The 23,464-nt window shown below is 41.6% G+C and overlaps 1 protein-coding gene across 1 annotated transcript; it reads left to right on the top strand.

Moving 5' to 3' along the window:
- The first annotated feature begins 1,016 nt into the window (after positions 1 to 1,016).
- On the top strand, positions 1,017 to 22,564 carry HABP4 (hyaluronan binding protein 4). Its single transcript, XM_048503675.1, has 8 exons — positions 1,017 to 1,432; positions 8,798 to 8,948; positions 9,846 to 10,007; positions 10,277 to 10,348; positions 11,682 to 11,765; positions 17,556 to 17,727; positions 19,383 to 19,565; positions 22,269 to 22,564. The coding sequence occupies exons 1-8, from the start codon at positions 1,147 to 1,149 to the stop codon at positions 22,323 to 22,325; spliced, it is 1,167 nt and encodes a 388-aa protein (XP_048359632.1). The 5' UTR covers positions 1,017 to 1,146; the 3' UTR covers positions 22,326 to 22,564.
- The last annotated feature ends 900 nt before the right edge of the window (positions 22,565 to 23,464 follow it).

Raw genomic sequence — 23,464 nt, 5'->3', positions numbered from 1 at the left:
CTGTTTCTAATTTTGTATTTCTAGTCCTATTGTATTGATGTCTCATACTGTTTATTGCATTGTTCTACACAGTGTACTTTGCCTTGATTCTCTATAAGAAAGACAGGCTATAAATAAAATAAAAATCCTTGCAGAAATTGAATAGACATGCAATTCTATGTAATTTTGCAAGTATTTAAATTGTACATTTGGGGAGCTGGATGCAAAGATGCAGTTAAGTAATTACTTTATTTACAGATTGTAACTAAGAGTATATGTAACTTCATTTCTACCCTGAGTATATTTACTTAATTTCTTTTCTGCCTTTCTCCCTAATGCAGTTCCCAAGCTGTATACATCATTTCCCTCACTTCTATTTTTATGTTCACAACAGTCCTCTGAGGCAGGTTAGGCTGAGAGTGAGGGAGGATCCCGTGGTCACCCAGCAAGTTTCCATGGCACAGTAGAAGATTGGAATCTGGTTTTAACAACTCCTAATCCAACTCAACACTTTCCCTCAATCAACCTGGAAGTAAACATTGTGCTACTATCACGTTTCATCAGATCAGTCCTGAATTCATATAGCTTTCTACCCTTCATCAAAAATACCCTTCTGGCTCCAGTGTAGTTTTGGAAAATACCTTGAAGATTGTACTCTGGCTATTTTGATTGGCTTCAGTGTGGTTTTAATAATTCATTTGAGAAAAGTAATTAACAACGATGAATCAATCGAACTTTTTCAAAAGGCCGGGCTAAGGCTGTTCCTGTCCATCAATATTTTTCCTATCCCTTTTGCTACTTCCCTGGAGAGGCACACCTGATGCCACAGACGTTCTACGTCACTGGCCGACGGTGTGGGAAAGTGTAGTGGAGGGAATCCCGTGTTTTTATTGGTTGGCAGGGGCGGATCTAAGCCCCTGGATTGGTCGGTAGTTGTTAGTGCCGTCAGGACGCATTATTGGGTATGGCTGTTAGTCGTGGAAACGAGGATTGGTTATTTTTACAGACCTGAGAAGAGCAGTGCCGGCTTGGCGATTGGTCAGGGCAGTCGGACGGGGCGGGGGAGCAGCCATGGCGTGGTCCCTCGGGCCGCACTGAGCCCGGCTTGCCGCTTTCTGTCGCATTCACGAAGGGGCGGCTGAGGGTGCCGCTGCCACCGCGGCGAGGATGAAGGGCGCGCTGGCCAGCCCCGTGGCCGGCGCGACTATGCAGGAAAGTTTTGGCTGCGCCGTCGCCAACCGCTTTCACCAGCTGCTAGACGACGAGTCCGACCCTTTCGACATCCTCCGCGAGGCTGAGAAACGTAAACAGCAAAGCAAGAAGCGCGAAGAAGCCGCGGTCTCAGCTGGTCGGAAGCCCGGTCCGGGCGGAGCTGCCGTGCCGGCCAAAAGAGAGTCGCAGAAGGAGCGCAAGGGCTCCCCGCTCTCGCAACTGGAGAGCTCCCCGGCACTTGGTAAGAACGGCGGGGCGGGAAGCAAGTGAGGCGCGAGGGTCAGGGAGCGCAGGAGGAATGAATGAGAAGCCTTTCGTCAGGAGGAGGGGCGGCGGGGGTGGGGGGGTCCCGAGTAGCCCAAGTAGCCCAAGTCCGAGCACACTCAGCCACAAGTAAGCCCCACTTAGTTCAGTGGGCCATATGCCAGTATAAAGGCGCATAGCGTTTCCCCCACAGTTGCGCCCGGGAAAGACAGCCCGTTGAAGTCGGCAGAACTCACCTCCGAGTAGGCTTGCATTGGCTGGCGTTGCCAGTGTCTTAACACTGCTTACTTTCGCTTTGTGTGATTCCACAATTAATTTTTAAAAGTTTCTCGTCCTTTTCTATCCGTGGGTGGGAGTCTGGGCGATACATGTAATCTGCTTTGGAAATGTGAATCGGAAGCGGAGTGGGGAAGGGGGGGGGGGGACCCGTAGGCAGTTCGAATTAAGATCGCTCAGCACTTGACTTGGAGGTGGCTGCGTCCTTGAGGCGGGTTCCAGTGCTCCATCGCTTTGGCTTCGGTTTTTTGTGGTCCCTCCTCTCATTTGTGCTTTGGTCTGCAGAGCTGCCCTGCACGAGACACTGGGAGCCGGCTCTACCCTTTCGTACCCATAGAGAGGAAGAAGATTGTATACTCTTCACCTTGAAGGTGCCCTGTGTGCCCACGTCACTTGGGCAAAAGGTGACCAATTGTGTCGGGTGCAGGGGAGTTTCGTGTCATTTGCTGCCTTGAAAGTTGCAGCTGCATATAGTCTGTGCTTTCAGTCTGTTGGAACAGACTGGCGTCAAGAGGGAGTGGGTGCTTCTGCTATGTCCCCACCCATTGTTTCTGCTTACCCACATCAGTGGCAAGAAACTTTTATACCAAGCTGTCCAAATATGCTAGGTAAGCTGCCTTTAAAATGCTTTGTGATGTGGGTTGCCACAGCATTCTTGGATGCTGCTAGGCCAAAGAGATTGGAATACATATATTCAAGCAAGTCTAGGCAAAGTAAGCTTTCCCTTGTCTGCCTCTTATACTCACACATATTTCTGCAGGCCACACTGATTGTCTTTGTAAACAGGTGACTACCATTTATGACTGTAAAAACCAGCACTAAGTAAGTGACTGTCCAAATTAAATACAAGAGCAACAGAGGTTGAAGTGTTCTTTATAAAATTAAGCCACTGTGTAGGGGGCGTATCCTTGAGTGTAAGGAGGCCCCATGGTCTGCCCGTTCTTCTTTATTTCTGATAGTAGGAACAGCAACACCATGCCAAGGGAAGGAGTAAAGCATATACTGAGATTGCCTGACAAAACCAACAGGCATGGGGGAATGTCAGAAGCAAAATAATTGCCCACCCAATGTTGGTGTGTTTCTCAGGCTTGATGGATTGGATGAAAGGAAATATAGGATGCCAGCAGACATTAATCAGGCACTGTTGCAGAGAGGTTATCCATTTATTTATATCTTTCCAAGCAGTTCCTAGAGATGTGCATTTGAGTGATACAGGTTGCCATTGTGGGGATGAAATCTGTGCCCAGTTATCAAAACTTGGTAATCTTGCATTTTGAAATAACAGTATGTGTGTGTCACCAAGTCACAGTTGACTTATGGTGCCCCTTAGGGTTTTCATGGAAGATACATTTGGAGGTCATTTGCCGTTGCCTGTCTTCTCATGGGTTGAGAGAATTCTGAGAGATTGGCCTAAGGTCAGCAAACTTCATGTTGGAGAGTGGGGAATCAAACCCGGAACTCCAGGCTAGAGAGCCCTTCACTCTTAATCACTGTGCTATGCTGGTGGTAGTAATAGCACTATATGTAAAAATTTTCAAAAGAATCTTGATTCAAAAACTTGGCCAGATATATTGCTATGAAAAGAAACACTTTAGGAGATTATGTCAGAGTAGATGTATGACTTTTAAATCCATTGTGATTTGGTATGCAGAGTTTATTTATTGTATTGTATTTATATCCCACCCTGTCCCCAAAGTGTATAGTTGTGCTGAATGTGCTTGTAAAGATAGGGTGTGGTATTTCTGTCTGTCTCTAGTATGTAGCTTTCCTTTTCCAGATGCTTCAGTTTAACACTTAGTTTGATCCAGTGCACTTGTTTAAAATCTTCATGCTATGTAACGTAGCTACCACTGCAGATTCATCCATGTAGAGATTGTGGCTTCTTGGCAGTGATTCCATGTCATAGAGCACTTTTTGAGTTGCATGATGATATGATTTGTTTTTGATGTGATGATTTGTTACACCTATGTTCTCAAGACAGTTGGGACCTAAGTGGAAAAATTGTGAATATCTAAACGAACTGGAAGAGACCACAAGGGCCATCAAGTCCAATCCCCCTGGCATGTAGGAAGACACAATCAAAGCACTCTTGACAGATTTGCATCCCGCCTCTGTTTAAAATCCTCCAAAGAAGGAGACCCTATCACCCTCTGAGGCAGCATATTCCACTGCTGAACAGAAGGGCTGCTTGCAACTCAAAAAGTACTCTATGATATGGGATTACTGCCAAGAAGCCACAGGTTTGTTATCACTGATTTGTGTGGTGGTGTCATGGAGAACAACTGGAGATAATGAAGACGAGAAGTACAGACTCCTTTTGAAAGAGGCCTAGACCAGAGATGTCTTTTTTCATTTCAGGGGTGGAAACAAGGGTTTCAGGGGTGATATATAGTTACAAGATCTCAAATGTATCAACATTATTATAACACTGGGAGCACTTGTTTATCAGAGGCAACATGCACATGCAGCTGCATCCAGCTCTCCAAAACAAAGTACTATTGAGTTGTTCAATAATATGTTTCCCTTTACAACTGTTATGCTACTGTTGGCAGTATTAATGACATGAAAAATCAATGTTTTAAAAATCAGATCAATAGTTTCTCACTGTTAGTGTTCCTATTTATCTCAGTAGACTTCTCTGAATTGAAGATTTAAAGAGGAGATAAGCGTGTTTCCTCCTGTTAGCATGGTCTGATGTGCATATTTTCAGAGCTAAAGTAATATCCCCCCCACATGCTTCAGGAGTAATCTGAAGCAGTCAAAATAACTTAGAACTTGTATAGGTCTGCAGTAGGGTTTCTGCAGATTTCTCACTGAGTTTCTTAGGCCATCAAACTTCACTCAACGCTCACAATCAAACCGTGAGCTTCACTGTGGATGTGTTTTTATTGCATTGAGCAACTTGAATAGCTGTGGAACAAGTTTGCAGCTGCATAGTCAGTTGGGAGTCAGGTTCTGATCCATCACCACCCCACCCTGCTTTGACAAAATAGCTGTATAGTGAAGTTGCAAAAGTGAGAGGGAAAAAAGAGCTCTGTGCTCCTTTTCTCTGTAGCCGATCCCCCCACCCAACGTTGCTGGGTATAGAGCAAAATTCTTCAGCAGGAGATCAGAAGCCAACAAACCGTTGATTTCCCCTTAAGCCAAGAGTCAGCTGATGATGGTTGAAAGTATTCTTTTGCAGCAAATACATGAGCAGTTTGCCAACATCTATTGATGTAATTAACTGCCTGATCACCACTGGTGAACAGGAAGTGATCTGAACCAGCAGGTGTTCACACATTGTTAGTCTATACTATGTAGGGATTATAATAACCATGTAAGACAAACTACAGTATTAGGCAATTACATAATTACTAGGATTGAGGGAGTAAGGGGAAGCTGAAGCACTCAAGAACCCGGTTTGTCTATTCCAGTAGGTCAAGCCTACTCTTTACAAAAGGAAAAAGGAGCTGTCCTGTGGCCTCTCTAGTGAAATTGAGCATATTTTATCAGATGAGTCCTTAGTTGGGAAATTTAGTATGCTCTTGGAAGTAGAAAATTGTGAGCAATGAAGTAAGAAGGCTATGGCAAGAAATTCACAACAATGTATATGGTCCAGTTGCAAGGTAACGTTGACTTTCCACCTTGATTGTCTAAACATGGGAAGGCTGTTTCTTTATGCTTGGAAAAAGAAACCAGAGGTGCCATTGTTGACTGAAAATATATTCCCTGGCTCCGTGGCCACAGAAAGAACATTTTGTCATCTTCAGATGTTAGTGTTCTCAGTTGGAATAGATAGATAGATAGATAGATAGATAGATATTGAATCCCTGATTCTATTTTGGTTGGATTATCTTTTCTAAAATTGATGGTAATTTTTTGTAGGAAAAGAGAGTGTTCACGTTGTTTGAAAAGTGGTACAGGATTTTTACTGGCTTGTGGAAAGGGGATAATGGGTATACCCCAAGCTGCAGCCTGTTGCCCAAATCTTCTTGCTCATTCAGTATACTTTTGGTGAAAGGCAGTTGCTCTCACTGCATTCCAGATGTCATGACTTTGTATATCCTGCATAGGGTATTTTAGCATGGGATAAAATATCTGCCTTCTGAAGCCTTCCCTGATTATTCCAGTTTTCACAATGTTGCATTTTTTAAAAAAATTAACTTCACTGTACTTGCACACAGTTAGCATTTTGGCAGTTTGCCTTCTCTGAGGTGGAAGTTATCAAAGTGACTCTTGGGTGGAGCAGTCAGGACATGCTAGACTAGCCTCTTCGTGTTCATTCATTTGTGTAAAGCATTCATTTATATTAGCATTTCTTTATATTACCTTCAGACAAATTAGATAGTTGCTTCTGAGTAGCAGTGGGTGGAACTACTGCTAATTAGGTAACTTTTGGCATCTAACTACACCTAAGGTCTATGTGGTGGATGGTGTTAGAACACTGAAATGTGCGTGATACATTTTTCACTTGGTAGGTTTCATTGTATTTGGGAACATCTTAATTTATGATGTTATAAAAAGTGTTTAGTGATGACTGCTTTCAAAGTGTGATTGTGAAAGATGGCATATGCACCTGTTAGGAATATTTTTTAAATCAAAAGATTGTTGTATGACTATACTTCTTGAGGAAGAAGCGACAACATTTTCAACAGCCTTCAAACAAATACAATATTTGGACGCAGATGACAAAGATAAGTCCAGTCCTTGCAACCTGGAACATGGTATGAGGAATTTGTGTAATTCTGTTATGTCAATTATACCATCTTGAGGTCATATACGTGTCCTCCAATGTATAGCTGCTGTGTATAGCTGCAGAATATATATATATAGAGAGAGCGAGAGAGCGAACGAGAGAGAGCGAGAGAGAGCAAGAGAGAGAGAGAGAGAGAGAGAGCGCAGAGGGAGCACAGCAGCTATACATTGGAGGACACGTATATGACCTCAAGATGGTATAATTGACATAACAGAATTACACAAATATATATATGTTCCAATAGAGGAACACTTGAATCTTCCAAGTCATTCTGTAGATGATCCAAATATTCTCCTAGAAAAACACTTCAAAGGGAAAATGCAGTGTGAAAATGCTGAATTAAATTTCCTTGCCACAGTAAGAGCAGGAGCCCTCCCTATTTATGGGGGATATCCACACCATGTTTTGTTCATTCTCGGCATGGTGTCCATGGTTCTTTCCCTTTCAACTGGATCAAAACTATGTTGAACTAGTTTGAAGAGATTGTTGATTGGTGGGTTTTCCGGGCTGTGTGGCCGTGGTCTGGTGGATCTTGTTCCTAACGTTTCGCCTGCATCTGTGGCTGGCATCTTCAGAGGTGTATCACAGAGGGAAGTCTGTTACACACTGTTACACACATTGTTGATAGTTACTGTGGAAAGTGTCTGCTATTTCTTTTGCCACTATGAAAGGAGGCAAAGTGGAGCTCCCCTTTCAGGGTGGGCGATGGAAACTTGCTGTTATGTACAGTTCCCCCAACCCCTTTTAGTAAGGGCTTATTCCATTTCTCTGCCAAATTGTACTTTGCCACTATAGCATAACTTGACAGGGAAAGGGGAGCTTGAGAGCCATAGTAGGGCATCTGTGTATGACCAGTATTATGCTTTTGGACATGTACATTGAGGAAAAGAGGCAGCAGCAGTGAGGGAAGCAATCAACCCTGAATGGATTAATTATTAGGAACTGGTTTTAAATTGGTTTATTTGTAACATGTTTAATATAACGTATTTACTCATATGGAATGATGCACACAAAAGTTTATTATTGGATTTTCTATTTGTATGTGAATTTAAGTCTCTTTTGATGAATACCTGGAAAAACAGCTAGTGTTGCATTTGAGTGCATAGTATAAATGCATATGCCTCTAACAGATAGAGGCAGAGGTGGGATCCAGCAAGTTCTCACAGGTTCCCGAGAGTAGGTTACTAATTATTTGTGTGTGCCAAGAGGGGGTTACTAATTGGTGATTTTGCCATGTGATTTTTGCCTTAGTTACGCCCCTCCTCTCAGCAATAGCACGCAGAACTTGAAGCAGTCTAGCAGGAGGTGCACTGGCGTGCATGGCAGCCTGCGCCTGCGTGCATCTGTTTCCCGCCCAAGGACCGGCGCAGCAGCTGCGTCCTTGCCACAGCCCCGCCCAGGAATGCCCCTCCGCCGCCGTTCCCTGCCCAGCCCCATTGGCGCTATGCCACAGTTTGAATCCCACCACCATGGGAACCTGTTACTAAAATTTTTGGATCCCACCACTGGATAGAGGTACACTTCATGCATTTGATGACATGAGCTCTGACTTTTCAACAACATATGCTAGAAAAAATGAAATCTTGAGAGTGTTGCCCAACTCCTGCCTTATATGCTGCCACCAATGAGCATGGCTGGCTATCCATCTGGATTATAGAGACATGGCTACCCATTTATAATATAGATACTGATAGAGTCCCATTTAGCTCTGGTAAAGGGCCTTCTCTGTGAGGCACCATTGGCAGGTTTGCAGACAGGGTTTAGCACAGGATTTGTATAAGCAAGCTACTTCATACTGATCATTCATTCGTGCTACTCTGAATGATAACAGCTCTAAAAGGGAAGAAAGGTTGCATTTATTTGGATACGTTTCTATAAAGAAGTTGGAGCTAAAAATGCTTAGCCATTTTTTTAAAAATTCCTTCTGCCATGATATACGGATGAATGAGTCTTGAATAGAAGCAAGCTGGACACAGTGTCCAGAAGAGACAGTGATAGGGGATGTGTTGCTGTGTAGAAAAGTCTTGGCCTACTTTTAGTTAAAAGCTGTTGAACTCTTCATTAAATTTGTCAAAGGCCACCTTTCCATGTGTCAGGCGAGGTTGCTTTAATACAGGAGTTGTGCATTAAAACATATGCTCTACCTTGGAGCTATGACAGAGTTGTTGCCAGTGCTGTCTACCTGCCCTTCTCACTCAAGTTGACAACACTGCATAATTTCTGCAAGGGTGGGAATGGAAAGCAACAAATAGTATTGTATTTTAATAATTTATTAATTTAAGATTGTTTCTGCTACCCATTTAAACAATTTGTTTTTTGTTACCACAGGCCAAAAACGAGCTCCAAAAAGGGGAGAACATCAGGGATGGAATAACAATAGAGGTATAGAGATAAAGCAAGATAAAACTGAATGGAGACCTTCTTTCAGGGAATACCGTCCTCATGAAATGGAAAGGCAAGCAGAATTCACACTAGACAGGCAAGTGTTGTTGAAGGCATATGACTTTTTTCTTTTGAAGGATTTTCAGGGTACCTTCTGGAGTCTAGTCTAGTCCAGTCTAGAATCTTTATTAGGCATATAATCAAGAAAATGTCAAATATTTCCAGATACCTTCTGGAGTCTACAATAGAGAGCTCCTAGAGGTGGTCACAGTGATGACTTCGATCAAAAACTCATTTTGTCCCTTCTGTGCTTAATTAAGAATCACCTGTGCTTATGAGAAGATTATAGAGTCCGTTGTTCCTTTTGTGCATCAGATTTGTTTGGCTCCCTATGGCTTAATAATGTGAATGTGTCTGTACATTTCACTGTTCTCTTGAAATAAGGTGAAATGTAAAAAATCATGCTGCTGCTTTATCATGGTAGTATGTGAGGATATTAACACTTGAAACAGTTGAATCTTTTCATGTTGGCATCACATTGCTGAGTTTATATAATGTGTGTAGCATGGACATAATGGCTTGCATGGTAGCACAACAACTATTAGGTGGAGCCTAGCCATAAATCAGTCTTCTATTTTAACAGCAATTTGGAGCTGAGATTAGTATGCAGCACTCGGGGGAGGGGTGTCCAGCCAAATTATTGAACCTTTGGCTGCCCTTTAGAGAAATTTAAAAAATTAGATTGCAGCCTTTGGAATGTATCTTCACAATGAGTTTCACTTTTGCTTTTACAGATAGCAGAATTAAGCCTCATTACTGTTCATTGGATTAAAACAGTGTAATCATAGCTTTGATTTGTTTTGTAAACTTTTTAGGGAAAATGTACAATTAAGGACTGTGTAAGCTGTCAAGCCTGATATTTGCATATTCAGTGCATTTCTATAGGGTTGCTATTTAAGGTACATTGGACCAAACAAAGTATATTATCCTTTAGACCAATAGAACGGGTTGATCGGGAAAGGCCAATGAGAGGCCGTGGGGGAGGAAGAGGTGGATTGCGAGGCAGAGGCAGAGGTGGTGGAATGAACAGGACTTTCAATGGCTTTGACCAGAGAGGGAAACGAGAATTTGAACGGCAGAGCGGGAGTGATAAAACGTAAGTGCTTTTGTATACTGTTCATGGTCTGATATTCTATAAGTTTGTTTTTTATTTCTTGAAAACATATGTTAGCTGCTTTTCTCCCTTGTGGAACTCAAGGTGGCTTACAATATAAATAAAACATCATAAAATTGCAATAAAATTCTTATTTGATAAGCCAGTGGGGTTAAAACACCTGCGGAACTTGTGTTCACATAGCCACTCTTGGTATAAAGGCTTGTAATTGCCAAGGACAGGAGAGCTAAAAATACTGTTTTTGTTTCTAGAGGAATCCGAGCAGAAGACAAAAAGGGTGGAAGTGGTGCTCGCAATTGGGGAGCAGTGAAAGATGATTTGAGGTATATAATCTTGTCTTAATGGATGCTGTAGTCATTTGAGTCGAACTATATTTTTCATGCTTTGTCTATTAGGAGTGATTCAGTTTGACTTTACTCCTGGCTCCTAAACTTTCAATTGTCATATTCTGTTATATGCCTCATTCATAGACAATGTAAATTACTCAGACTTGTTTAAGTATCATTGGTATGGTCAATAAGTTTGCTACAGAAGAGATGGTGGCTTTAAACTAGCCAAGTTGTTTTTGGAGTTGCCTGTTGCATCTCTAGTGGATCTTATGACTGCCACATCATTGTAGGCATTTAGAAGTAAATGAAACAAACAGCCTGGCCAAAGCTGAAAAACCCCTCAGCAAGCGGCAAGGAATAACACCAAAACCTATTGTGATAAACGGTATATTGTAAAGAATGCCAAATATGTGAAAGAATCCTTATTAAACAACTAACGACATATATCACGTTACCCCAGTCCTGGGGTATATATATTGTTAGTTGTTTAATTGTTGTTAGTTGTTTCCTTTGTTTCTCTAATCCCCACCTCTGTATTCCTGGCTTTTAGAAGTAAACCAGGTATTTAGAGTTGACATGGGATACTTCCGGGGAAGTAAAGCCAGGCTGCGTGTTGGACAAGATAAATACCTTTACAGGGTTTTCCTAGGAGTCTGCCTGTGCATTTCTTTTGGACTTTTTGACCAGCATGCTGAGATGCTTTTGGTTCTATTTAGGTTTTTTGTTCTGCTTTCCAAAGTGAGAGGTGGCATGGAATGAAAATAGAGGGGTTTTGTAATTTAAAAATTCTGGCAAGAGGAATTGGCAGAACTGAGACAATTGTGTTTAGTGTATTTTCTCTGCACAGATGTCTTTCCTAGTACATACAACATGTCAGGGAAGCTATTGTAAGATGGTAGGTTTTCCATTTTTATCTTATTTTACATTTTCTTCATTTTGCCACCATCTTTTATGGTTAAGAATTTGTATGTGTTCCCTTGGGGAACAATTATGCTAATATTGGAACACTAGTTTTTATTTCTAGCTCTTCTAGATGCCATAAAGCAGAGAGGCAAAGGTAAAACTGGCACATAGTAAATGATCTTAATGTTAGTATCTGCAAGCTGGCTGCACCAGAGTTTAGATAGCAGTCTTTTGAGATTTTTTAAAAATTGGATTTTTGAAGCCTCCGTTATGCAGTTGTGCTGCTTTTGACATACCACACAGACTGCTCTTGGAGCCACTTCTGTGAGAGATGAAAATTGGAGAAGTACAATATTCAGAACTTAACAAAGTGTAGCCTTCAGTTTAAATGGGTAATACTAAGTGTATTAAATGTCTTTTGCAGTGAGATGGAACTGACTTCTCCTATGGAAGAGACTGCAGAACCAGAGGAGCATCCAAGCATACCAGAGGAAGAATCTCCAACCAAGTATGAGCTAGGCTTGAATACCTTGATCTGGTTGATGGTCTTCTTGAAGGCATTGTTTAAAAATGGGGTGGATCTTGCCACTCCAAAAAGCCATCCTTTAATTTAAATGCTTTTTCTGTTAGAGGAAGACACTTTGAAAGAGCCATTGCAGTATGTCTTTGTATCTAAATTTTTTTTCTAATACCATGCTAGTCGCCAAGATAGTCTGATGGCATTTACATACTGAGTGATGCACTTTCAATACACTTTAGTGATTGTTTGCAAGTGGATTTTGCCATTTCATACAAAAAAGTCCTGTTGCATTTTGAAAGTGGATTGAAATGTGCAAGAGTGCCGAAATCATCAGAATGGAATTAGTTCTGCTCAACAGTGCTGCTTGTGTTATGGATTCTTGGCAGCATTACAAAAATGTTTTTACAGACAGCCTTCTCTTGAGAGGATAATGTAACTTCAGCACTCTGCCTAGTTTATGACCCACCAAATTACATTCAGTCTACCAGCATAGAATTGTCACACACCTGGTAGTTGCAACTCCCTTGTTCTTTGCAGTCTTAAACAGGTGGCAAAAAATAGAAAACTGCTGACCACTGTGCATAACTGGTTCTAACTCTACTGAGCTAGAAACTCTAGGGCATTTATTACTTAACAGGGTCCTAGTTGCTTTCCTGATTTAAATATTCTTCACTGGTCTCTAAAAGATGGCACTGCTCCTTGAATGTACATACACTTTTATAAATGTGAACTTACCATATATACTCGAGTATAAGTAGACCCGAATATAAGTCGAGGCACCTAATTTTACCACAAAAACTGGGAAACTTGTTGACTCGAGTATAAGTCAAGGGTGGGAAATGCAGCAGCTACTGGTAAATTTCAAAAATAAAATAGATACCAATAAAATTCATGAAGGCATCTCACTAGTTGTAAGAAAAGTTGACTAAAAGCAGTCTTCATGATCAGAGGACGAACAGGATGAAAGCAAGAAGGGAGACTGCCTGGCTGCTTCATGCCAAAGACTGTGAGTACCCACAAGGCCTCCCTCAAAAATGGCTCACTAGAATTTTAAAAATGTAATTCAGCAAGGCAGTTTTTTAAAGGAAGCAGATACTGTTTGCTAGCACCACCTTGTGAACAGTGTACACTTTTATCCTTGCAAGTTCAGGGACATATTTTATTCAAAGGTAAGATTTTGGCATTAGGAAGATGTACAGTGTCTCTTTGTCTCCTGCCACACTTGCTAAATAGCGCAGAGGGTATTTCTGTCCTTAGAACTGTAAGACCCTCTCTTTTCAGCTTTAATTTGTACTGCTTTACAGAGAGGAATTTGCACAAAAACTCAGCTTGACCTGATTTTAGTAACAAATCTTGACTTGCATTTTGAAGTCTTTACATGCAACAAGTGCAATGGAATCTCTCTCCAAGAGGATGCCATGCCTGTCAGAACACAAATTTCAAGGGCACAGAGTAATACCTAACAGGGCATTCAGAGCCAATGAAGCAACTCTAATTGCCAAGACTGTGGCTTTATCAAAGCTGGAGGATTTACAAGCCTAGCTTTACATAAAAAACACAAAATGGAATGATGAATTTAATACTCAAAGTTGGATGCAGGCAAATACTTCTGCCCAGTGGCGTAACTAGGCAAACTGGAGCCCTGGGCAAAACCTGAGTTTGATGCCCCCCCCCAGGCGCATGCCCAATGCAACACGCACCCCCCCTTGTAGCTACGCCCAGTGGCGTATCTAGGCAAACTGGAGTTTGGTGCCCCCCATGGGCAGCCACCCTCCCCCACTGTGACCAAGCAATGATTTTTACACCAGGTTGTTTCAAAGTCACCATCACATTATAGAACATGCCCCAACTCACAAATCTGAACACAGCAATAAGCCATGCCACACAGCAGAAATAATTTTTGAAAACATTTTCAAAATACTTTCAAAATGTTTTATTACTGCTATGAAAACATTTTATGGTGTTGTATCCAGTCCACCCAATTGGGGGAAACAGCATCACTTTCAGTGTTTCAAAGGAGAATCTGGGCTCCCTAGTTTAAATAAGTGATGCTGGAATCCACCCCCAAATAGCATCATTTTCAATGGTGTTTAAACTAGGGAGCCCAGATTCTCCTTTTAAATCCACATTAAAGGAAGAATCTGGGGTTCCCAGTTTAAACAACATTGAAAGTGATGCTATTTTGGGGTTGATTCTCCACCACCTTGAAACAGCATCACTTTCAATGTTTAAACTGGGGACCTCAGATTCTCCCTTTAAATCCATATCAAAGGCGGGGGGATTTAAAAGGAAAATCTGGGGAAATTTGGGAGGTGCCTGCTGTCAGGGGTACAATTGTTAAGATAGCAGCACCAAACTTTCAGGGTATCTTTAGGAGACTCTCCTAATGATACCACCCAGGTTTGGTGAAGTTTGGTTCAGGGGGTCCAAAGTTATGGACCCTCAAAGGTGTAGCCCCCATCTTCTGTTAGCTCCCATTGGAAACAATGGGTGATGGGGCACCCCCTTTGGGAGTCCATAGCTTTGGACTCCCTGAATCAAACTTCACAAAACCTGGGTGGTATCAGTAAAAGATTCTCCTGATAATACCTCCCAAGTTTGGTGAATTTTGGTTCAGGGGGTCCAACGTTATCGACCCTCAAAGGTGTAGTCTCATCTCCTATTAGCTCCCATTGGAAACAATGGGGGATGGGGCACCCCCTTTAAGAGTCCATAACTTTGGACTCCCAGAACCAAACCTCACCAAACCTGGGTGATAGCATCAGGAGAGTCTCCCAAAACATCCCTGAAATTTTCGTGCTGCTAGCCTAAAAACTGCACCCTCTGCAGGCCAAAAATGGAAAAACACTGAAAATACAAAAAATCCCACAAACGAACCTGCAGTTTTTGCGCCCCCCACAGGGCTGCGCCCAGGGCAGCTGCCCACTTTGCCCAATGGGAGGAACGCCTCTGCTTCTGCCACAGCTGCTGTGATCTCCTTTCTCGGTGTGCCATAGCTCCGGCAGCCATTTTGGAATTACCGTATATACTTGAGTATAAGCCAAGGGGGGCTTTTTCAGCCTTAAAAATGTGCTGAAAAAGTGACTTATATTCAAGTATATACAGTGAATTTAAGGTGAACTTAAGACCCTTCAGTAACTCTTTACAGATCTTGTTTCAGGTGTCAGATGGTGCAGTTTTCACAGGGACTTTGTACAGTTTCACAAGACCTGTGAGACAGAGCTGTTCCTCCACGGTCATGGTTGAGGAAAGCAACAGTATCCATTCTAAATGAACTCCCTTTCTCTTCCCCTTTCCCTGTTATTCCCTTTCACCTTTCTCTTTCCCCCCCTAATACATGTATGAATGTGGAGCTGATATTAAGCTTTGACTCTGGAACTTAGATAACATGTTTTTATTGAAGTATTGTTATTAATTGTTGTGTATGCTGCCTTGAGCCTGTATGGAGAAGCATGGCCTATAAAATCAAATAAATAAATAAAACATAAAGTTACCTAGAAAAAGAAAATTTGAACATAATTTTAAAATTTTGGTTAAACCATTTTGTGCCAACTGTTTTTACCAACTATACAATTTCTCTGAATAACATATATGTTAGATGAAATCTTGAATACATTCATCAAATCATCAAGATAATTTTAACCTTTTTCTCCAAGGAACTCTTTTCCATTTTATCCTCTCAGCATGCCTGAGAGGTAGGTTACACTTAGATTATGTGACTAACCCTCAGATTTCAATGACAGTCATTACTTTATGCCTGGATGGTTCACAGCTATAGTCTTAACACCCTGATCACTACAATAAACTGGGGGTACTGCAATACTTAGGTTCATCGTCTTTAACTTTTCATTGCCATGCATCTCTGTGTTAAATGATACACATTGCTTGGGATGCTGGGCCAGTAGTGATACTCAGGAAGAATTTTCTAGGACATGTTTTTTATTTGGGAATAGCTGTAAATTTTCACAAACCTGATCAACACTCTATGATGTGAATTAGTAGGGGTAGCCTACGAAGTTTGCATTCAAGCTAACAACTTAGTACATTCAAGCTAACAATTTGAACAATGAGAGAGCCCTTAAAGGAAAATTTCCCCCTGTATTCAAGATTGTCTTTTAATGCCAAGTTTGACAAAAGTGCTTTTGCAATTGGCTAATTCTATTGTGTAGTTGGCAGCAGAGTTATTACTCCATTTGTAGTCATGTTCTCTCTAATTACACTTGCTCAAGTAACTTCATACACCTATTCAGAAAATGTATGCACCTTATTTTGCAATAAATAAGGGTTTAAACATCCAACAATGAACTCTTAGCCAATTGGTGTGCAGGACACGTCCCAAGTCATGTGCATCTTGTGCGCCCATTGGCCTGTGCCTTGCCTGACTACTCCCAGTCTGCTCTGCCACTACTCTCAAGGTTCCCCTTCCACCATCCCACTACCTCCGCCACCCTGGCCAGCCTGGCGGAAGCACCACTGAGAGGTGGAATAATAGTGGTGCAATTTGTCCATCACTGGCTCGCTTTTCCTGCAGTCCTGGTGCCCAGTCTGGCATCTGCCTGGCTGCCAGCACATTTCCCAACCACAGCCCTCCCGTGTCCCCTCTCCCAACACCCAAATAAGCCACCCAGTCTACCCCAGCACCAAGTGGCAGAACAATGGCCCTGGACCCATTCATCCCTCGTCCTCTTTTCCCCGAACCACCTGCAAGCCTGGCCCAGCAGCCGCTGGGCCACAAGGCCCACCACACACTCTCCACCCTTGAAAACCCTTCTGTCTCCCCCCACCAATACAGGCCACCCTGGCTGTAAGTTGCCTTTAGCCAAGAAAAAATGGAGTAAAAATGTTTTTTTTTAAATATATATGTATATGCCAGGCTTGTAAACAGTTGATTGTAGAGAGTAAGAATTTGTTTTAGTTCCCTGACATAGTTACTGGTATTTATGAGCAGATAAATCAGGAAAAACTTTTGTGGGCTGGTAACACTCTGGAACTTTTTTTCAGGCCTTTTCTTAGGTGAGTTTCTAATAGACTTAGTATATCAGATGCATACAAAACCAATATTAGTACATTTTAGTTCAGGTGGCAAAAACGTGATAAAATGTTTTTGGGGTTTAAGAAAACAAATTGTTTTAATCAAACATTTGCTGTTGGAGTGTAGAAAAAGTAAATCTTGCACATTTATGACCCACTACACATTCTTATAAAAAGTGATGTTAGAATCTTATAGAGCTTTTTTAATGTCAATTGGTTTACAAGTGTCAGAGGGTGAATACAGTGAAAATACCAGGTACAGGACTCTAGCCCAGTTGTATTAATGCTGGGCAAGCTCACAGTGCCACTGCTTTGAAAGTAGGTATTCCAGTCTAATACTTCATCCAAGCAAATGGAAGTCAAATAGCAAAGGTGTAGTCTGTATATTGAGATCAATAATTGAGTTGATTTTAGTGTGATGTTTCAGGCTAAACTGTTTTATGCGCAGTTGTGGAAGAAGCACAAAGGGAGAACTTGCACAAATCCATAGGCGCCATGCTTGTTCCTTGACTTATTGATTTCCTGTGAGGCTAGTAATAGAGTTAATCCTCAGCCAGATAATCAATACTTATTCTCTTTGATTAATTTTTTTTTAGTGTGGAGGGTCTGATTTTCCACAGCATACATTGCTGAGAGGTGTTTCACATGCAACTAAGTAGCTGCCCACAATGAGACATTGCACCTTTCCTTTCTTTTTCATGGCATTTCACAGAAGAATACTTTTAACTTTCCACTGTAAACCTTTAGAATTGCTGAAGGGGAGCCTGTGGAAGAAGTAGTTCACGAGATGACTTTGGATGAATGGAAAAATCTCCAGGAACAAAACCGACTCAAGCCTGAATTCAACATCCGGAGGCCTGAAACCCTGGTTCCTTCCAAAGCAGTGGTAATTCACAAATCAAAATACAGAGATGATGATGTAAGTATTCAGTAGTCACCCTTTCAACCGAATGCTAAAATGCATGGCTCTGTGTTACTGAATTTAGTGCTAAAATGTTCTGAATAGATCTAGGAAAGCATACTTGAGCCTTTCCATTTCTAGGCCCTTTTTTTGGTACAGAGCTGTTTGAGTTCTGAAGTTCAATTTTAATGATCAAATAGAATAATCTTTGCAGTTCTTTTTTTGGTTTGCTGTAGTTATTGAAAATGAGTGGTTCAGTTGGCTATGTTTCTTATAGCCTGATTTGAAATCTCATTCTGATTCCTAAAGCCATTTTGCTAATGCAGTTTTTCCCCTAGAATGTTTTGGCAGGCTCAGAGCATAGGTCTCATGAGTTAGTCATACCCTTGCCCCTTACCGTTTTTTCTGCAGCAGCTGTTTCAATATCAGAACTGCCTGCCATCCACAGTCCTCATTAGACAAGGGCTTTGCCCACTTTCCTGATACATTGGGGAATGGTGCTCAAAAAAGTCACAGGTGGGATGTCAAAGCTCATGGACACTTCTCTAATAGATGAACATGTTTGTTAGCTCTTATCTATTAGAGTCAGCCACAGGAGGAGTAGCTTAAATAAAGCTTCTTTAAGGCTGTTCCCCATCCTTTGAGATAAATAATATGTGCTCCACTTTTCACGGATAAGTGTGTAAAGTGAGGTCCCTTCTCCTTGAAATTCTGTCAGTATCTTTGCTGCAGATACTGTTGGGAGATTAGGATGTGTTTATATCAAAGGACACCCTGTGATGAACTGCTGGCTCATGTGCAGGCTGATCTGCTATCTTAGTCTTTACAGCATCTCAGTAGAGGAGTTTTTATAGCTGGTCTTTTAAACATCAGTTGAATATGATCTTGCAGGCAAGTGACTAATACATTTATGTAATTTGTTGCTTAGGTTGTTCAGTATAAATCTTGCCATCATAAGTATATAGTCTTTCTGAAGTATAATTTCTGGCTCTGAAGAAAAATTAAATGTCTCACTTCACTGACATAGCTGTAGTGAGGAATAAGCAAGAGGAGGCATAAGAATAAACTTGCCAAAAGCACCTAAGTCTCCCACTATGCAAGGGAGCTTAAGCTCCTAGGAGCCAAGCAGCATCCTCCACAACCCAGGTAAGCTGCAGTACTTTGATCTAAGCTGTTTTTTATCTTGTGCTTGAAGTGTGTTTTTATTGTGAAGTCTTGGAGCACACAAGTGTGACAAAGAAGGGACATTAATAAAAACAGGCCTTTAAAAAAAAGCTTAAATCAATGTACATTTGGGAACTGTGAAAAGAATAGCTCAGAAGTTCTTAATGTTTAACAGCTGGTCATAGTACACTGACATAAAGTGGTGGCTGCTACTTTCACAAAGGAGGAACATCTGGTGAATAGATCAGTGCCTGCCTTGTGTCATTTCTGTACAATGGAAGAGACAGTTCAGTAAGCCTGCTGCACTTGTAACACATTTGGTGACTTATGTGCACTTCAGAGAACAACTTATCTAATGCTTGCAAGTCACTGATAAGCCGTTAAAAGTTCTGAAAGAGATCACTCATTTTCCACGACCTTTTCATTGCTTATTTAAGATGCTTTTGACATTACTTTGCCTGAACAGAATGTCCAGGTTCTGTTCTTAATGGAGATAAATTCATTTCTAGATGCTGAAGGAGGATTTTGATGATGATACACACTTTTTCCGAAAAGCAACCAATGACATCACTTCTCAGCTGGACATTAATTTTGGGAACCTGCCCCGACCTGGGCGGGGAGCCAGAGGAGTGCAAGGGGGTCGAGGCCGTGTCCGGAAAGTAGAGCACTTGAGGCCCAGGCCAGAAGTGACGGTAACATTACTTATTACTGCAGGGTTAACTGCTGCTGTGTCATGTCTCCCACCATAACTTGAATGGGATGAAGGCTTAGGACACTTACCGTGGTCACGTATAGCTGAAGCAGATTAAAGTATACACTTGATAAAGTTGCATTATTCCCACTTTGCCCTCCCCAAAAGATGGTAACAGGAAGTACAACCCCTTCTGGTTGTTCATTCTGAGCCCCCATCCACTGAGTTCTGAGAGGTTCATGGAATGTCTAGGTAACTAAAACAATTGGCTTTTGGCACAAAGACTGTGACTGGTAGTGAGGAGTGAAGCAATCTGCCTTGAAACTTCTAGGATACCACACATGGCTGATACTACTTGAGCAAGGAGGTAATAGTTTTGTTCAAGTGTTACCATTGGTTGGGAAATGAGCAGTTAGGAAAAGAAACTGAATTTAGATTAAATGAATGAGGAATATTAATATCCCATTCTACAGGATGATATATGCACATATTTCCCATCTTTATTCTCACAACTATAGAGAATGACTGACCTTAGGTTACCTAGACCTTTTCTGCTTGCTTGAATTACTCCTGATATTCTTGCAAGCTGATCCACAAATATTGCAATCCATTTGGGTAGGGTTCTTCCACATGTCTGCCCTCCCTTTGCTTTTTACAATTTTGGCATCCATTTATTTATTTCTGCACAAGGCTTAAATGAGAATTTGAAGGGAGGGTTCAAGAAGAGTTGGATTTATATCTCCATTTCTCTTTTGTAAAGAGACTCAAAGGGGCTGACAATCTCCTTTCCCTCCCTCCCCCCGCAACAAACACCCTGTGAGGTAGGTGGGGCTGAGAGAGCTCAGAAGAACTGTGACTAGCTCAAGCTCACCCAGCTGGAGTGTGTTGGAGTGCACAGGCTAATCTGAATTCCCCAGATAAGCCTCCACAGCTCAAGCGGCAGAGCAGGGAATCAAACCTAGTTCCTCCTGATAAGAGTATACCTGCTCTTAACCACTACACCACTGCTGCTTTGGTGGCATCACTCCCCACACCCTTAATTTTTTTAAAAAAGTGTTAAAATATTGATACGAATGTCCAGCTTTCATTTTAAAAAAGATGTCTTTAGCTTCTTTCATGGAGATATGCCTTTTCCTTATATCTCTATTTGAGAAGAGGCTAGAGACTTTAAAAAAGTGAAAGTGGGGAATTCTAGAACTTGCTTAAATTGGCATTACAACACCACACTGATATATCAATACTTAAAGACTTAAAAAAAACTTGCAGAGAGGGGAGTGGTTTTAACAAAAAGGAGCTGTAGCCAATGGCACAGCCCCCATGGCGTGGGGTGTGCGATGCTCTGGGCGCGCCCCGGTTGGGGGGCATGGAGGGGATGCTCCAGGGCGGGTTGGGGGGCACTGCAGCAGGGGCGCAGGGTGCGCATGTGCCCCTGGCGCAGTTCCCGGCACAGTTTCCCCTCGCTACGCCCCTGGCTATGGCTCAGTGGAAGAACCTCTGCTTCGTGTGCAGCAGGTCCCAAGTTCAGTTCCTGGCATCTCCAATTAAAAAGGACTAGGCAGTAGGTGATATTAAAGACTCTACCTGCACTCCAGAGAGCTGCTGCCAGTCCACAAAGACAATATGAACTTGATAGACTGATGGTCTAATTCAACATAAGCAGCTTCATCTGTGTTCATGTGATAACAGTCCATCATTGAAGAGTAGGATGGAATAAGTAGGATGAAGAAAATTGGTAGGAACATTACGAACGAAGAAAAAGACAACTCAAAATCCCTGTCTGGAAAAAGATTGTGGTAAAACTGGTCTCAAAAGGACCAGAAAAAAAAGCTGCGGGGAAAACCCATAGTAAAAACTGAAAGCACAAAAATGCATTCAGAAATCAATACAAGGCTAGAACTAATGGGGAAAAAATATGTGAGAAAGTCTCCAGTCAGTCTCAGAACTGAATGGGGTGACAATCAGGTTAGTTCCAATGCAGTGTTCAGCTTGTAACATAGATGCTGTAAATTTCAGGCATCACTTGGACTTCTAATTTTTTCTTAAAAAGGCTTAAATGTAAACACATTGTTTTGTTCAGAGAAATACTGATGTACTTAGCATGCCTACTGAAGTTGTCTTTCTATAGTTCCAGATAATATGGACACTAATAGAGGTTTACATTAAATATTTGGTCTATAGGTCAAACTAGATGTATTTTATTTATTGTAATATGTATGTATATTGTGTTTTTCTTTATGGCTCTTGTTGTGGGGACGGGGTGTGGCTCCATGTATAATTCACAGGTCTGTCAGTGCTTCTATAAAGTAGAGGGTGGGTAAGGTTTATTAAACAAACTAAATATACCCCATGAATGTAACTAAATCCATTCTCCTTGATCCCCTTTATTTGTCTTTACTCTGCTGTGAAACATTTTTTCTAGTCGGATTTATACCAGAAGAGCACCAGGCTAGAAGAAAAATGCTTAAAATAATGGTGGCATAACGTTTTTCTCTTCCCACTTGGCTTTCTTTCCTGTTTACATGAAAATGGGTAAATCCGAGTAAATTCACATGGCTACTACGTTATATCTAATTTTGCCCCAGGGCAGTGCCACAGCAGAAATGGTGGTTGGGCAAGGCCCTCTTGATGTGTACTCTGTGTCCCCTCTGTAAAACTATAGTACAACTAGTAAACCTATTCTAATGTGCAGTGTTCCTCTTCCTAGATGCACATCACCGCTCCAAACCCAGATGACCCTGACGATTTTCCTGCTTTAGCTTGAAAGAACTAAATAACAACACTTCAGAAGTAGCTGTGAAGACACAAACCAGTTCTGTTTGTGGTGGAAAAGAATCATACAAGACTACAAAGAGAAATGACTTTTGTGTGAATTTTGCACTTCTATTGGGTTAAGGGTTTAAGCACACCCAGTGGGGCTCTTGGATTAGCAATACGAAGGCTTGTGATATCGTACATGAGGGATTTGAAATAAAGGTTCCAGATGATGATGTCAAGCAGGTACAACTGGGTGACTCTCTTTTACTGGGGTAATGCAGTATAAAACAAGTTTACAAGATGTCTGGTGTGAGGAACAGAAACAAACAAAACAGCCGTGGATGCTTTCAGTTATTGTAACTTTGCATACTCAAGCAATTGCACAATAACTTTTTGGGGTTAGCAAATTAAAAGAAGCAAACCCCAATGATCAGGTGCTATTTTCACAATCCTTTTCTCCCCCCTCCCCCCCTGTTCCATGTCACTGGAGGCTGTTGATTTTGAAAATGAAACCCATTTCTTTGTAAGATTTTTGAGCATGTAGATCACACTGAGTGGCTGTTTGGAAGTATCAGATAATTACTGGCCTGTAATTTGGCATTACAGCCAAATACCCTCAGCATGCTGGACTATAAAGAGACCAGAATAATGTGATGTGCAGAAACCAGGTTTAGCAGAATGCAGCACACTAGCAGTAGTAAAATAGGAACATGTTCAGGAATGTCTAATAGGAAAGGCTTGAGCAAGGAGGCTGTGTGAACATCTAGAGCAACAAGTCAGTCTGATGTGGATGAAAAAAATTCAGTAACCTGAGGCCCTGTCCCTTTAAACTATCCTGGGAAGCTACTGCTTAGAGCTGCTGCCTTCATTGCTATGTCAGTTGCCCTTTAAGCAGGCCAGGAATTAGATTGAACTGCAGTAAAAAAAAAAAACCCTTTCACACTTTAAATAAGAACAGAATTTCATCAATTGATGGAAAGTTACTTGTTGAAGCTGAACTAGAATAGGGAAAAAAAGTTACATGGCCTGCTCAGAGTACAAACGTGGCTTAAAGATAGTCTGAAGTAGTATTCAGTAGTGGTTGTCGGGCAAAATAAAATATGTACATGCAAATAGTGAAGAGTTTGGGGCCATAGCGTTTCCATT

Source organism: Sphaerodactylus townsendi, linkage group LG07 (assembly GCF_021028975.2).
Source record: "Sphaerodactylus townsendi isolate TG3544 linkage group LG07, MPM_Stown_v2.3, whole genome shotgun sequence".
In the NCBI taxonomy this organism is placed as follows: domain Eukaryota; kingdom Metazoa; phylum Chordata; class Lepidosauria; order Squamata; family Sphaerodactylidae; genus Sphaerodactylus; species Sphaerodactylus townsendi.
Note: the sequence above shows the minus strand (reverse complement) of the source record. Positions and strands in the feature narration are given on the sequence as shown.